General features: G+C 47.4%; 6 protein-coding genes across 6 annotated transcripts; 2 read left to right on the forward strand and 4 right to left on the reverse strand.

The window, feature by feature from the left end:
- Window positions 1-163: 163 nt before the first annotated feature.
- On the reverse strand, window positions 164-972 carry GUITHDRAFT_151874 (hypothetical protein). The gene has a single exon (XM_005835306.1). It carries the CDS (start codon window positions 813-815, stop codon window positions 306-308), a length of 510 nt encoding a protein of 169 aa, XP_005835363.1. The 5' UTR covers window positions 816-972; the 3' UTR covers window positions 164-305.
- Window positions 973-2,245: 1,273 nt separating this feature from the next.
- Window positions 2,246-3,079, reverse strand: GUITHDRAFT_151875 (hypothetical protein; the record flags this gene model as incomplete). Its single annotated transcript, XM_005835307.1, has 2 exons — window positions 2,318-3,079; window positions 2,246-2,268 (listed from the first exon to the last, which is right to left on the reverse strand). Coding segments are annotated over exons 1-2 (535 nt in total), but the record flags the coding sequence as incomplete, so codon positions are not given.
- A 1,606-nt stretch (window positions 3,080-4,685) lies between these two features.
- On the forward strand, window positions 4,686-6,090 carry GUITHDRAFT_105991 (hypothetical protein; the record flags this gene model as incomplete). The annotated part of the gene is made up of 7 exons (XM_005835308.1): window positions 4,686-4,727; window positions 4,785-4,986; window positions 5,035-5,441; window positions 5,489-5,644; window positions 5,698-5,741; window positions 5,825-5,869; window positions 5,922-6,090. 7 exons carry the CDS (start codon window positions 4,686-4,688, stop codon window positions 6,088-6,090), a joined length of 1,065 nt encoding a protein of 354 aa, XP_005835365.1.
- A 129-nt stretch (window positions 6,091-6,219) lies between these two features.
- Window positions 6,220-6,872, reverse strand: GUITHDRAFT_136890 (hypothetical protein; the record flags this gene model as incomplete). Its single annotated transcript, XM_005835309.1, has 5 exons — window positions 6,220-6,271; window positions 6,335-6,471; window positions 6,527-6,561; window positions 6,609-6,702; window positions 6,747-6,872. The coding sequence occupies 5 exons, from the start codon at window positions 6,870-6,872 to the stop codon at window positions 6,220-6,222; spliced, it is 444 nt and encodes a 147-aa protein (XP_005835366.1).
- Window positions 6,873-8,499: 1,627 nt separating this feature from the next.
- Window positions 8,500-9,258, forward strand: GUITHDRAFT_60560 (hypothetical protein; the record flags this gene model as incomplete). Its single annotated transcript, XM_005835310.1, has 3 exons — window positions 8,500-8,637; window positions 8,760-8,893; window positions 8,958-9,258. Coding segments are annotated over 3 exons (573 nt in total), but the record flags the coding sequence as incomplete, so codon positions are not given.
- Window positions 9,259-10,349: 1,091 nt separating this feature from the next.
- Window positions 10,350-12,592, reverse strand: GUITHDRAFT_105993 (hypothetical protein; the record flags this gene model as incomplete). The annotated part of the gene is made up of 12 exons (XM_005835311.1): window positions 10,350-10,406; window positions 10,466-10,504; window positions 10,555-10,602; window positions 10,651-10,670; window positions 10,724-10,788; window positions 10,836-10,895; window positions 10,942-11,019; window positions 11,065-11,239; window positions 11,395-11,436; window positions 11,690-11,760; window positions 11,812-11,840; window positions 11,891-12,592. 12 exons carry the CDS (start codon window positions 12,590-12,592, stop codon window positions 10,350-10,352), a joined length of 1,386 nt encoding a protein of 461 aa, XP_005835368.1.
- Between the last annotated feature and the right edge of the window lie 1,170 nt (window positions 12,593-13,762).

The following is a 13,762-nucleotide window of genomic DNA, read 5'->3' on the forward strand; positions in this document are numbered from 1 at the left end:
AGGAGGGGGAGGGACGAGAGTGAGGCGTTTGCTGCAAAGCCGAGGGACTATATGGAAACTTCAGAACATCAACCGGACCTACTCACTGACAAGGCTCAAAACTTCCTCGAACTTGAAACATTGAAAGTTGCCGCGACAGAGGTCGAGCGTAAGCTCTCAAGATGAAGAAACATTATTTTACGTGGTCACGTACAAACTTAAAAACAAAATACACCTAGCTTTTCTGTCCCCGAGAGTTTTTCCACTTGTCTCTTTGTAATCCATCAGTCTTCACGCCAACCAAAATACATTCCACACCGCTAGTCCTAGAACCGTTGCTGCTGGTTCATGTATAAATGCCGTTGCAAAGGGTCCTGAGGCATAGCACTTTGAGGAGGGTAGAAGTAATACTGATCCATCCCGTATGGCACTGACGGGTCATTCATCATTCCAGGCTGAGGACCAGGAAGCACAGTTCCTTGCGCTAGCATATCGTAAGACTGACTTGTGTCTGGTCGACAGTTCGATGGAAACGGTTGCATGCTGTCATTCATCATTCCATTCAAACCGAGATTGCAGCTTGTTGGAAGATAACAGTCTTGCAAAGAACCGTCGCCTGTCGCAGTAGAAGGGGCTTCAAAGAGCCTGATTTTGTCTTCTTGACTCAACCCAATATCATCAGGATGGAAAGGCTTGTCCATGTCCTGGAGGGCCTGTGCAAAACTAGTCATGTTGTTGTTGATCATGTAGCTATAGTTGGAGCCATTGGAGCTTGGAGTTGGAGGGATCTGTGGAAATTCTGCTTGAGCTGTAGGAGAAGGTAGGGGAATTTCCATCTGGGCTACCCGCAGATTAGTAAGATTGTCGGGTCTTGGTTGTTGCTGTCTGCTTCCAAGCTGATAAGGATTCTCTTGTCCAACCAAATGAGCACTCTGCACTCTACGAGGTTGTGGAGTGAAGTTCGGAGGTAAAAATGAACCGTTTTCAGCTGCAATCAACGCTTTCCTCTCGCTCTCGGTGAAGATCGAAGCATCCACATTCGCCGCAGAGTTTGGTGGATGGATACCATCCTTCGAGCTCTTCTGCATCAGGTATGATCAGAAGAGGTCACTGCAAAAGTCAAGTACCTCTGCTGCTACATTCCCCATGTTGCGATTCAGATTTGAGGCAGCTTCGACCAAAGGAGCAAATCTCCTTTCGAGGCATTTGCAGAGGAGATTAAGTTGGTGTCTTCCTTTTGGGGTCTTCTGCATGTCAGCGATACTAGTGTGAAAGTCCTCTTGATATGAGGCAAGCAACTCTCGCGCAGATCTATCATCGTCCATGTCGATAGACATTGGTCTCGTCATTGCTGGATTTCGTAGCCTGGCTTGATCAAATTGCTCAGGTGTGACTAGCCTGAAGAAGTGCCGGATTTGTTCAAGTCTTCCCACACAGTCGAATTGTTTTTGAACGCTGTAGCATATCCTGCGTCGCAAAAAAAAAGAAAAAAGTAAAACGTCCATTCCCATTGATTGAAACAAGAAGAGAGTACTCACAACGAACAGACAGAGTCATCGTTCCAATTCATTCTCCATCGAAGGTAACGAGAAATGGTTGCTTCCCTTGTTCTGAGTATTTCATCCATCAAATAGCATAAGAACTCTATTTCCGACATGAGAAGTGGAATATCTCTCCTTGCTATGCGATCCAACATCACCTGAAGGACGAGGAATGAACAGAGCATCGGTCAGTATCATGAGCAATGCAACCGTCACATTTCACCTCTTTGGTCATTCCAAACATCTCCGCAAGTTGGTTTGTGACATGAACGCCTTTACGTTTTTTCTTTATGGGATCCCAGATCATGCGCATACATCCAGTGTCGACACTCTTCTCCCACATGTTGTTTTCCATCTGTTCGACTATGCTGCCACCCGAATACTCATGGCAAGTCATGCTGACTTCCTGTTGAACAGGTGCCTAAAAATTAAGTGAACTGGTGATTACAGACTAACAAGCAGAAATATGTTCTTACTGCGCTCTTTCTTGCCAAAATAATTGCATCGACTGCGGAGAGTCCAACCTTAATGACACGTTCAAGATCCTTTGGCAGTGACGAAAATATTCGAATCATCGATTCAGCCTCTAGCCCTGTTTCCCAATACCTTCATGACGAAAAGAAATTCAGAATCGCAAACTTGCTTTGACTTTCTTTTTTACCAGTGCAATATTGCAAAGGGCCATCCAAGCTCATGCATTCTGACAGTAAGCGAACACTCGCTTGAAAAAGAAATCGCAGCATTCAAACTGTGCAATAGACAGAAGTCAAGTCACACTCTAAAGGTCCACAAGATACCTTGCACTTCTAGGGATTTGAGCAAAACTTTGTGCTGTAGAGTCTTGTTTATGAAGAACCGGAGCTCCTGCAATGGATTCTGCATACCCCGGAATTTCCTTTCTATTTCTCCCATAACGATCATTTGCTTGGGTGTAAGATTCTACGTATTCGTCTCGATCATCATAACGATCGGACTTCTGCCATTCTGAGCACAGTTCACTCTGTCCATTCCTAGCACAGCGTCCACATGGTCTGGCCTCGTCACACTTCAGCTTAGATTTTCTACAATTTTCGCAAGCTCTGGATACAAGTCTCCTTCTCTTCTTGCTTCCACCAGGGCCATCATTGTAATCCTGAGTATCAGAACCATCTAAAGTCCTTGATCCTGAATCACTATCAAAGGGAATATCTGCCGGGATTCCTGAAGAACTATGTGTCTGATCTGGTGATGTCGAGACTTGGATATCATTCACACTTTCCGGAAGCCAGTTGGCAGCGCCATCCAGCCCCATCTCAGGCAGTCCCCAGTCCGAGTAAATATTTGCCATGGGATCTATTTCAAAAAACTGTGCGTTGGTGTATGTTTGTCTGTTTACCTGAAGTGTTGGGGTTGGTGAGGTAAGATCTGATTTCTGCAGTTGCATTTGATTGGGTGACTATTGCGACTGCAATCTCACAGCGATGACAGACTTTCTGCCTACACTCGACGGCCATTCCTTGACCTGAACATGGCCTCGATGAAACGCTTGAGCGAACGATCCCTTCAGTGCCTAAAACTTGAAAGACAATCAGTAAGAGACGTTGGATATGAACAAATGGCTTTCAAAAACTCTCCAACCAAACATAGATGTTGGTGTAACGATCTTGAAGGAAACAAAAGAGCAAATTCTACAAATAAAATCGAACATTTGCTTTCGAGGATTGAAAGAGAAATCTTTGACAAGGAGGGTTTACAATATTGGGCATGCAATATCATCATGTGTAACACAAGATGAGACGAGCTGTCGCCAGCAAGTGAGAATTGCATCGCATTCACGGGTCGAAGGGACTGAAGATACTCTGTCAGAGAGACAGGGTTAAAAAAAAGTGGAGCCTAAGAAGAAAGAGGGAAGACAAACATTGAAAGAAACACAGGAATCCATTCATGAGGAGAGAGAGAGAGAGAGGAATAAGGAGGGAGGGAACGAGTCGACAGCCAAAAAGTGAACGCTCCAGGAGCAAGGAGCCATGAGAATGGTCTAGCGCGCAAGGATGGTGTGGAAGGGGTAGGGGTGGGTAAACTTTCAGTAAAATGGCAGGGGTGGGGGTAAAAGAGTTATACAAATGGGGTACTTCGAAGGGGAACTATGGGGTAGGGAATGAAGTTGTTGAAAATTGTGAGGGTGGGGTACTGTAAGATTTGTACAGGGGTACTTATACATGTATTGTAATTTAAATATAGCAGTGGCAGTACTGAAAAGGTCATGGGTATTCCTAGGCGGTACTAGAGAAGTGGAGGGGGGGGGGAGGTGGTACTAGCGTAGTTGTATCGATGTAGATGGTTTATACCAGTGTTTTCAGTTAAAAATACTTATTACTTTTAAAAACTTAAGGTTGGCCAATCTGATACAATAACCCTACCCTCCTCCAAATTTCAAGAGCAGTAAAAGAACGGGGTACACACCCCTCAGCTACCTCTGTGGAGAGGGAACAGGAAGCGACCCTCTAAAAAAAAAAAGGTCTCGGGGATGGTTTATAAGTCAATTCCAGTACTGTAAGGAAAATCCCGGTATGAGATATCTACAAGGTATAGTACTATAGCATAAAAAACTTTTGCTTATAAAAAAGGCCGAAATAACTCCACTGGCTGTACCCCCACCCTACCTGGTGACCTTATCGTACACCTGGAATCTCTAGATCGCGCGAGGGTCTTTTTTAAAACCTTTTACTCACCACCGTACCCCCTGCCATCCCGGCTTTACGGTTTTACTACTAAAGCCCCCGGCCGGGCCCGTCCGGGCCTCCGAGTTGACTGCACAACTGGAAATTGCCAAGTTGTCCCGAAATAGACTCCCCTTGAGATGGCGAGAGGAGAGTGCGACGAGAGCGACGAGCGGCATGCTTTCGTCGTCTACACCAGCTCTGTAAGGCTCTGCTCGACTTTTGATATCCCATATCTTTTGTTTCCTATTTAAGTTGCCTCCTTGTCTTGCCATGATCTCCCTTGTTCTGCAATAATTGTATTCTGAAGGATTCGACATTCGCTGGCGGAGAGTTCAAGACAGCGGCAAAAGATAGAAAGAAGCTTGTATTTGGTGGCCTGGCTATCCTCCTCTGCATTCTTACTTTTGCGGGAGTCACAAACACATGGAAAGACAAAGAAGAAACTGCTAGCCGCGATGTACTAATGGCGTTTTTTCGAGCTCCTGAAGTCGAGTTAGCTGGAAAGGTATTGCGAGCGCAATCACCTGATTGTATTTTGAATCTTCCTCATGTTATTTATCAGGGATGGAAAGTCTCGCGAAGTCCGAAGCTCTCGAGCTCGAAGATCGGAGGACTTGCAGGGCTTGAAAATCGTTTCACCCGACAGGAATTAGTGGAGTTGGACAGTGTTAAACCTTTGCTGGACGCATCTGGGACAGAGAACCTTGCTGCAGTCACTGCTGCAGTTAGTCATAGAAAAGCTGGACAGAGTATCACATTGAAGGGTAGGTTATTTCCATTCTCGAGATTTTTTCGTGAGTGTTTGATTTCAGGTGTTCCTACTGAACTCACTTTAACGCTGCCCGAAGATATTACCTTGAAGAAGTATTCTAGTTCCCGTGGAATTCTTCCAAGTACAATGTTAGCAGGGAATTCTCGCAATGCCAGATCTCAAGCGCTCCTGGAATGGACCTACAAGAATGATGGTCCGTCTATTTGGGGGAAACCAATTGCCCAGGGGGATTGGAAGGCGTGTGCGTCTGGAAAAGAGCAATCACCAATTAACATTGTATTGTCAAATGTCAAGAGTGGTACAGATATGGCCCCACTTGAATGGAAATGCGATGGCAAGCCATGCCAGGGGGATCAGAATGTTACCGTATCAACGAGCAAGGCCAAGATAGCATACGATGGCCATTTCCTCGAGTTGACAGATTTTGCGGACGACAAGAATCCATCGGTCTTTTCTTTTGAAAGAGTGGTCTAATCATTCTTATGCATTTGCAGATGAAAATCGATGATGTAGAGTACAAATTGACTGCCATTGATTTCCATACGCCATCCGAGCATGCAATTGATGGAGAGTTCTACGATATGGAAGTGCAGTTGAAGCATGTTTCTGATGACAACAAAACAATGATTGTATCGGTTCTTTTCAAGCAGGTACCTTTTCTGTTTCCGTGATGATCAATATCTTGCTGATAGAATTTTATCAGGAAGCGGTGATGAGAGCCCGATGTGGCTCAGCGACATCGCTGATGTGATTCGACCGTGTCATCTCTCAACTGATAGGACGAAATGTCTTCTCTCAGGAACTCCGCACCATTTGACCACAAAGTTTAGCTTCAAGGCAGTCGCAACTTCCATTTCTCTGGAACACTTCTACAGGTGATACAACTGCTGAGATGGCTAGGGTGATTTCCTTTAACCTGACTTCAAGGTATACGGGTTCGCTCACTTCTCCTCCATGCACTGAAGGGGTTATGTGGAACATTCTGAAGTTCCCAATGGATATGTCCCAGGATGATTGGACAGTGATTGCAGCGCTCCAGGGCAAGAACAACAGACCTAGGCAAAGCATTCATGATAGGCTAGTGTACGTACAGTAAAATATTGTTTCTTTCCCGAGCTCAATCTTAGCAATGATCAGATTTTACAAAAATCCTCTTTAGCTTCAATTTTATTCACATTTGTTGAAAGTTGCCGTAGAAGAGATCCGTGTGGCATCAGAGGTATACTTACTCTTTCCTTGAAGATAGCTTGTCCACAATGTTCTTCTTGACCCATGGCCTGGACCGTTGCATAAGTGATCAAAGGCAAAAAAGAAACAATATGAGACTGATCATGTCTCACGTGATCGCAAGTGCAGCACCGAGTCGAACAGGAAGGAAAAACCTTGCAGCTGTCCAGAAGCCTAGAGCAGTGACTGCTACTTTGGTGGCACCGACTGGGAATAGAATCAAAGTAGGAGATATCCATTCACCAGTAGTCTAGAATAACAATAAGAATCAAATCATAACATCGCATCCCTGCATGATGACGTACCTGGTGATACGCATAAACGATTACTGTCGAATCATCTAGACTATCAGAACAGCGAATCCATAACAGAGAAACAGTAACTGACCAGGGATATACAGCGCCCAAAATATTCCACCGACTATGATGATGGATATGATCCCGGCAGGACCGTATCCTTTGACCGTTGCATATAGCTCATCCTACAAGTAGCTCAATGAACATGTTTCACACATTGAACAAAAACCTTTTGCATCGCAAAAAGCTCGTTCCAGGAAATTTTCTTTTCTGAACCTTCTGTTGCGGTGCCTATTGTTTGTTGTTTGCTCTGCTCCAGCTTCTCCTGTCTTGTATCTTCTGCAGTGTTGAGCATGATTGTTGATCTCGGGACCCGCAGCTGCGACGATGAGCGCCTAGAATGAGGCCAACCTTGGAAGGAGAGGAGCTTTGAGGCGTGAACCGTATCATTCCTGGTGTTGATGTGAAGCCTGTCGACACGTGTATCTCCAAGAGGAGCATCACAACCACCGCTCCCATCTGCGCTCCTGGCATCTCCTGTCCCATCAGCTGTCCCATCTCCTCATGCATCTCCTTATATCTTACTCCTGTCACCCAGCATGTGCGGAACCCGCCGGGCCAGGAGTACAGTGACTACCTAGTACCGTAGTACGAGGCTTGACTCGGACGGCGAACGGTCACCGTAACTGTAACGCGTTCCGGCGGGATCGGACCGTACCGAGTACTTCGGTCCCGGGCCCGACCGTACTAGGGAGTGTACCCGGGCCCGGGACCTGTCGTGGCGAACTTATGATGATCGGAGTACTACTGTGGCAACTTTGTAACTTGACCTATTTTACTATGGCAAGTATATTCTTGAAACTCTAGCAGGCCTGAAGAATGTGTATGGGATGAATGGATTGCTGATTCAGTGCTGGGGGAGATATGACTCAGGTCTGAGGATCTCTCTTGACTAGCCCTCAGCTCTCGCCCTGCTGTGAGCTTGCTGGATGTCTTTCGCATCAAGATAGCTGGGCTCCACGTAGGCGTGATAATGTTGACAATGACTTGATGAAGCTGGAAAGATGAAGAGCTTACGGCACAGATAACTCTCATTATCAGCTTTTGTTCCAAACAATCACCACCCACAGCAGTTTCTGTCTTCTAGTCTCACATACTGTAGCAATTCAGTTTTGAGTTTGTATTATATGTTTCAAGTGCAATCGGTCTTGGACTTTAAGCCTCCATGATGCAAGCTGCTGCTACCATTGCTCCCTCTACAACGCTGTCTTACTTCTTTGCTCCCTCCATCCTCCGTCCTAGTTTCAGTCCTGGTAGGAAGAGGCATCAGGCTCACTCATCACTTGTGCCAGTAGTGACCCTCCCCCTTCCTCCCTGGCTCCCTCCCCGCCCTTCTTTCCCTCCCTCCTCCTCCCTCCCCTCCCCTCCCCTTCCGTCCTCCCTCCCTCCCTTGCTCCCTCCCTCCCTCTCCCCCCCACCTTCCCCTCCCCTCCCCTCCCTCCCTCCCTCGCTTGCTCGCTCGCTCGCTCCCCTCCCTCCCTCTTACGGGAGTCGCTCGCTCCACCCCCGCCTGCCTTGCATTCCTCCCCGCCATCTTGAGCGCAATTGTAAAGCGATTCAGCCGGGAGCGGCCCGACTCGCGGAGGGTTGCAATGAAGGCCTTCCGACCGCAGTGAGGGAGGGGATGGCGAGCGAGGGCGATCGCGGCGCTGCGGGAGGAAGGGAGGGAGAGCTCAATGCTCTCATGCGCGCGAGAGAAGCTGCAGGTCCAGGCAGCGAGGCAGGAAGGATCTTTCGAGTCTCCTCAGCACCACAGAACAACTCCACACCATGGCAATCGGCACCAAACTTCAGCAACGAGTGTCCCGACGATCGCGATGGCAGACAGAGAAGAAACTCTCTCAACATCAAGAAGTTTCGAAGAGCAGAGCTAGAGGTGCTCTCGTTTGCTCCCTGCTCCGCGTGTCACCATCTGTTTGCAGGTTGCAGAGAGGATAGGGAAGGGCGCATATGGTGGAGTTTGGCAGGCAACAGTGTTGGACACTAAAGAAGAAGTTGTTGTGAAAGTCGTCTGGCCTGATGCAGATCTTGACCCCGAGGACGCAAAGACAGAGAGCCCGGTAACCTTCAATCATGCGAGTTTGCAACTGTTCTGGTTGACGACTGCCATAGGGAAAGTTGAGAAGAGAAGCTTTCAAGGTGAGATAGGCTGCTTAGATGTGCTGCTCTGAAGGATGATCAGCGAGAGATCGCAATGATGAAACTTGTTGGAAGTCATCCAAACATTGTTTCCATGCTTGGCGCCACTGCAGATTCAACTGTGATTGTGTTTGAAGAAGCCCTGACAGATCTGCACGTCATCATCAAGAAGCAACAGTAAGCCTTGTGGACACTGACAGCAAACAATTGACACGTTCCTCTTTTGCAGGCGCAATTTGAGTTTCCAGATGATACTCAAGTGCACAACTGACATTCTCAAAGGAGTCGAGTATCTCCATTCGATAAGGGTGGTTCATCGCGATTTGAAACCTGCAAACATCCTTGTTTTCAAAGACTTAACTGTTAAGATTGGAGACTTTGGCCTGGCACGAGAGTTTGTAAACGACAAGATGGTAGTGAGAGATGAAGTATCGACGCTGTGGTATCGGGCACCAGAGCTGATCATGGGAGCCGAGTCTTACTCATCCAAGATTGATGAATGGTCAGTTGGGGTCATCGCTCTGGAGATGCTCAACGGTCAATGTCCTCTGATGGGCAAGGTAGACTACGGATGCAAATGTTCGGAACCATCGCACTTCAACTACAACAGCGACCAACTCAAGAGGATCTTTCATCTGCTCGGCAGTCCAAGGAATCCGAAATACCTGCTGGGTTTGAACTGCTTGAGGCACTTCAAAGATTGGCCCAAGCAGACGAGGACACTGGAGGAAGTCATCACAAGCCTCTGCCTCAAGAGAAGATTTCAGTCCAGCAAGGGGATTGAGGTCCAAGAGCAGCAGCTTGAGCATGTACGACAGCAGCTGAGGGGAGTCGTTGCACTGAAATCTGCTGTAGGTCAAACGAATCTTTGTCGAAACTCTCAGCGTGCTCCTCACGCTAGACCCTCACGACCGAATGCCGGCACATCAAGAACGTTCTTGCTTGGCAGCTTTTCCCTGCCTGACTCCTTGCGCAGGTTTTGCAGCTATCATGGTTCAGTTCTGTACATGTTACTCAGAGAGCAGACAACCATCTCACGTTGCCAAGTGATGAGGCTTCTGACAGCTCGCAATCAGCTCTGACTACCCTGCAAGACGATGCGTGCAGAGAGAACCTGTCACCGTCGATGGTCTGCTGAGAGAGATGAAACGCGGTACCCTGACCTTGAAGTCTCAGGTCAGCCAAGACCTCAACCAAGTCGCAGGGGCGAGACGAAGAGAGACAGAGAGCTGGTGATTGCCTCTTCAGGTCTCTCTCGGTTGACCTGTTTCTCCAGCAACGCCTCCCTGCTGCACACCGAGTTTGACAAGATGGCTCTACACAGGTATGATGAGAGGACATGGAGGGTTGAAGAAACAATTGAGTGGTTGAGGGTCAGGCCGAGCGATCCGACGGATTCAGCAGATACAATTAAGCAGACCGCAGACACGCATTCTTCGAACATGCACAAGGTTGAACATCAGTACCAACCGTCACGTTCGTTGCGACTATCCTCCAACACTACTTTTTGAAGAAAGAATTTCCCTTGTTTCATTAGAATGCTTCTACTTCAAGTAAATCAATGAGATTTATCAACTAAAAGGACTGTGACATGCGAGGACATCAAGTCGAAGTGAATCACAACTCCCTCTCACTAGACAGACACCAGAAGTCGTTTCATCATTCTTGATTGGGTGTCAGTTGCCATTTTCTGTTCGTCGACAATCGCAGAATAAGTCAGTATGTGTGGTGATTTCGATGAATTCATACCTCATTGACAAGCTGCTTGACAAGGGAAATGAATTTCTTCTGTAAACACAATCGTGAGAAACCTTGTATTGAAAACCTTGCAAGGACACATTCTTGCTTGCCAGACCCGCTCGAATCAACAAGAGAAAGAATACTTCCTGTAAAGATAGGTCACCTTCTCCAGCAAATAGCCAGTGAGATTTCACCCGTTGAGCATTGCTGCCACCTGTACGAAGAGAATGAGGTTGGCAGTGGACAAAGAGAAGGAAGTAGAAAGACCGATCATGTAGAGTTGGTAGCGAACTCTGAGAAGTTCATTCACGCAATCGTCAAACCGACAACTCCTGCCAAGAATTCAGATCAGACCAGATCGGCATGATCCCGAGCAAACCTGTATGCCAACACTGCACGAAGAAGGGGAATGCACACATTACGAAGATTGACAAGCGATCTGCAACAGAAGTCAGCAGCACAATCACTGAACATCTACTCCTTACGCTCGAGAATCATCCTTCCTATCAAGGCAAAATTTCTCCCAAGCAGCAAGTGTCTCCCTTTGAATGACGAGATTGCCACTGGTGCAACTCGTCATTACTGCCGCATGAACTGAACAGCGTCACCTCGCTCCGACAGCCAGCGCGATGTGAGCATCGTTGAAGGCAAGTCTGTGATCCCCGGCATGCTTCATCCACTCCAAGCAGTCGTCACATGCTCCCCTCAGACCTCCGGCATAGCAGCGGCTTACCAGCGGCCAAACTGCTTCCCAACGATTGCCCACTTGAAACCCTTCGAATTCTAATCGCTGTGTCAAACGTCAGTGAAGAGCTGGCAGCAATACACGATTACTTGTAGCAGTTGAGAGCAGTCTACGAGCGCAAAAACCCCAAGAGATTCTATATTCGATGCTTGAAACACATTATGACTGAACAAGTCACGAATGAACTCAGTACCTATTTGCATATCGTACACGCTCAAGGCTTGATCATATTGGCCTGGAACCAAATAGCTAGAATCAGCTGTTAGAGGAAAGGAACAAAAACGATACCAAGATCAACATAGCATAGCGCTAGATGCCAACTGATGTGACACCTGTTGGAAATTCATTCTTCATTGAGCGCGAGAGTAACATGCTCAATTCCTCAAGTTGGAATCTTGCCAATGCTCTTTGCTCTCTTCAAGGAGTTTGATCATCTCCTCCGCCTTCCCCTACAGCTCAAGATAAGAAGGCACATCTGCATGTCAAACCAGTTTCATCCACCTGCATCTCCAACGTATGCGCCATCGCATGAATCGCCCACACGTCTTTCGAGTTTTTCCTGCAGGCTGCGGATCAGCAACAGCTCAGCATTGTCTTCACGTGAAGTTACTGCAAGGCTCTTTGAGCGTACTGCTGCGCCTGCGATCGACGTCACTTCACCCTTGCAAGGCCTCGCAAGTCAGTTCGACCTTGTCGTAGTCGAACGCCTCTTCTAGCACAAAAGCATACATCCCCAGCATGTACCCGTAAAACCGCGTCTCGTCATCAAGGTCAGGCAGGCATCGAGCCACTCCATCCCTCATGCGGAAGTTCTGCCCAGTGAAGTAACAAAGATCATTCTGAAGCTTCAAGCCCATCGCATCCGACGGGTACTGTAACAGATAATCTTCAACAAGAAGCAGTGATTCTTCAAACTTCCCCTCACTCAATTCTTTCAGGCAGGTGAAGAGGAGGATTTCTCGTTCACTATGAGCTCGTTCACTTAGCGCCTTCTCTGCCTTGCCTATGGTTTCAATGATCACAGGATCGTCCTCCCCCGCTGAAGACCCCAGGTACTTGAGCCACAGCATGATGCAGTAGGGAACCACACAGCATGGATCAGCCTCTGAAGACAACACTGCAGTCTGGTAAGGATCTCCGAACCATCCGATCACTTGCTCTATCGACAAGTCGATCAGTCTCGCTGCATCGTCGCTGCAGGATGATAAGGTCAACCCGCACGAATTCCAGCCTTGCACATCCCTCCTTCCCTTTAGCTGAGCGCGGCCGTTGCCGGAATGCAGCGGAAGGACGTCGGTCGAGTGTTCGATGAGCCTCCGAGGCTTCTTCGCTGCCGTCTCCTCCTCTCTCCCGCCCATCTCCTCCGCCTCCTCCCGCTCTTTCGTGGGCATGGCCAAGGGTTCAACTACGACCTTCAGTGGTCAGCCTGTGAGTAAGCCTAACTAAACCAACAGAACAAGCCTAGCTAAACCAACAGAACAAGCCTAGCTAAACCAACAGACTCGTGACAAGCCTAGCTAAACCAACAGAACAACTAACAAAACACTGAGCCTAGCTAAACCAACAGAACAAGCCTGACTAAACCAGACTAAACCACAAACAAGCCTAGCTAAACCAACAAAACAAGCCTAGCTAAACCAACAGAACAAGCCTAGCTAAACCAACAGAACAAGCCTAGCTAAACCAACAGAACAAGCCTAGCTAAACCAACAGAACAAGCCTAGCTAAACTGATGGAACGTATGCCAGCCGTGCCAGTCAGATAGCGCCGAGTTAACAAAAACTCTCCTGTAAACCAAGACGACTTACGTGTTTGCGAGGCGGCCAATGTAGCGTGTGTGGACGAAGAGGCGTCTTGCTAAGGTCCTCTCATGTCTGGATGCTTGGGTTTCACATCCTAGCATACAGTCTATCTCTCATGTGCTCCTCAATTCTGGATTTGTGTGCATTAAACTCGGTCTTGAGCAAAAACTGTCTTGTTACAACTAAGGTCGATGTGAGATCTGCGTGACTTTGGACTAGTACAAGTCTAACAAACTTGTATTCCGTCGGTTATGAGCCTCGATTACATGCTCAATCATGTTGATCTTATATTTGGTTAGTTGAATTGTTTACTGGAGTTTTTTCTTTCTTGGTATTGTTTTCCCGTTGCTGTTGAAAATTCATGCAAATTCTATCAAGCTGTACACATTCGGATGACTCCTCTCTTCAATCAGGCTCTCTTTCTAGCCGCAAGTTGTTTAGGCCTATCTCAGCCTCAATTTGTTTGATTGATCTTCGAATAGGAAAAACAAGCCTTTCCCCAGCCAGATTGGTCGGTCGAATATCTGCTTAACCGTGTGGAAACGCACTTGAAGCTGATTCGATTTTAATCTTCTTGATCTTTGAGTAGGATCAAATGGAACTACCAGGAGATCTGGCGGAAGTTTTCATGTCATGGAGCTAGGCTGTGGCATGCATAACTGGAGCTACTTCTGGATCGGCGAACAAGGTACAACTGCACAACAATCTTCGAATGCCTTGAAACGGATGTTCCATCTCGCGGCAGCAATCTCTGGTCAC

The sequence above is a fragment of the Guillardia theta genome (genome assembly GCF_000315625.1).
Source record: "Guillardia theta CCMP2712 unplaced genomic scaffold GUITHscaffold_22, whole genome shotgun sequence".
Classification (NCBI taxonomy): Eukaryota; class Cryptophyceae; order Pyrenomonadales; family Geminigeraceae; genus Guillardia; species Guillardia theta.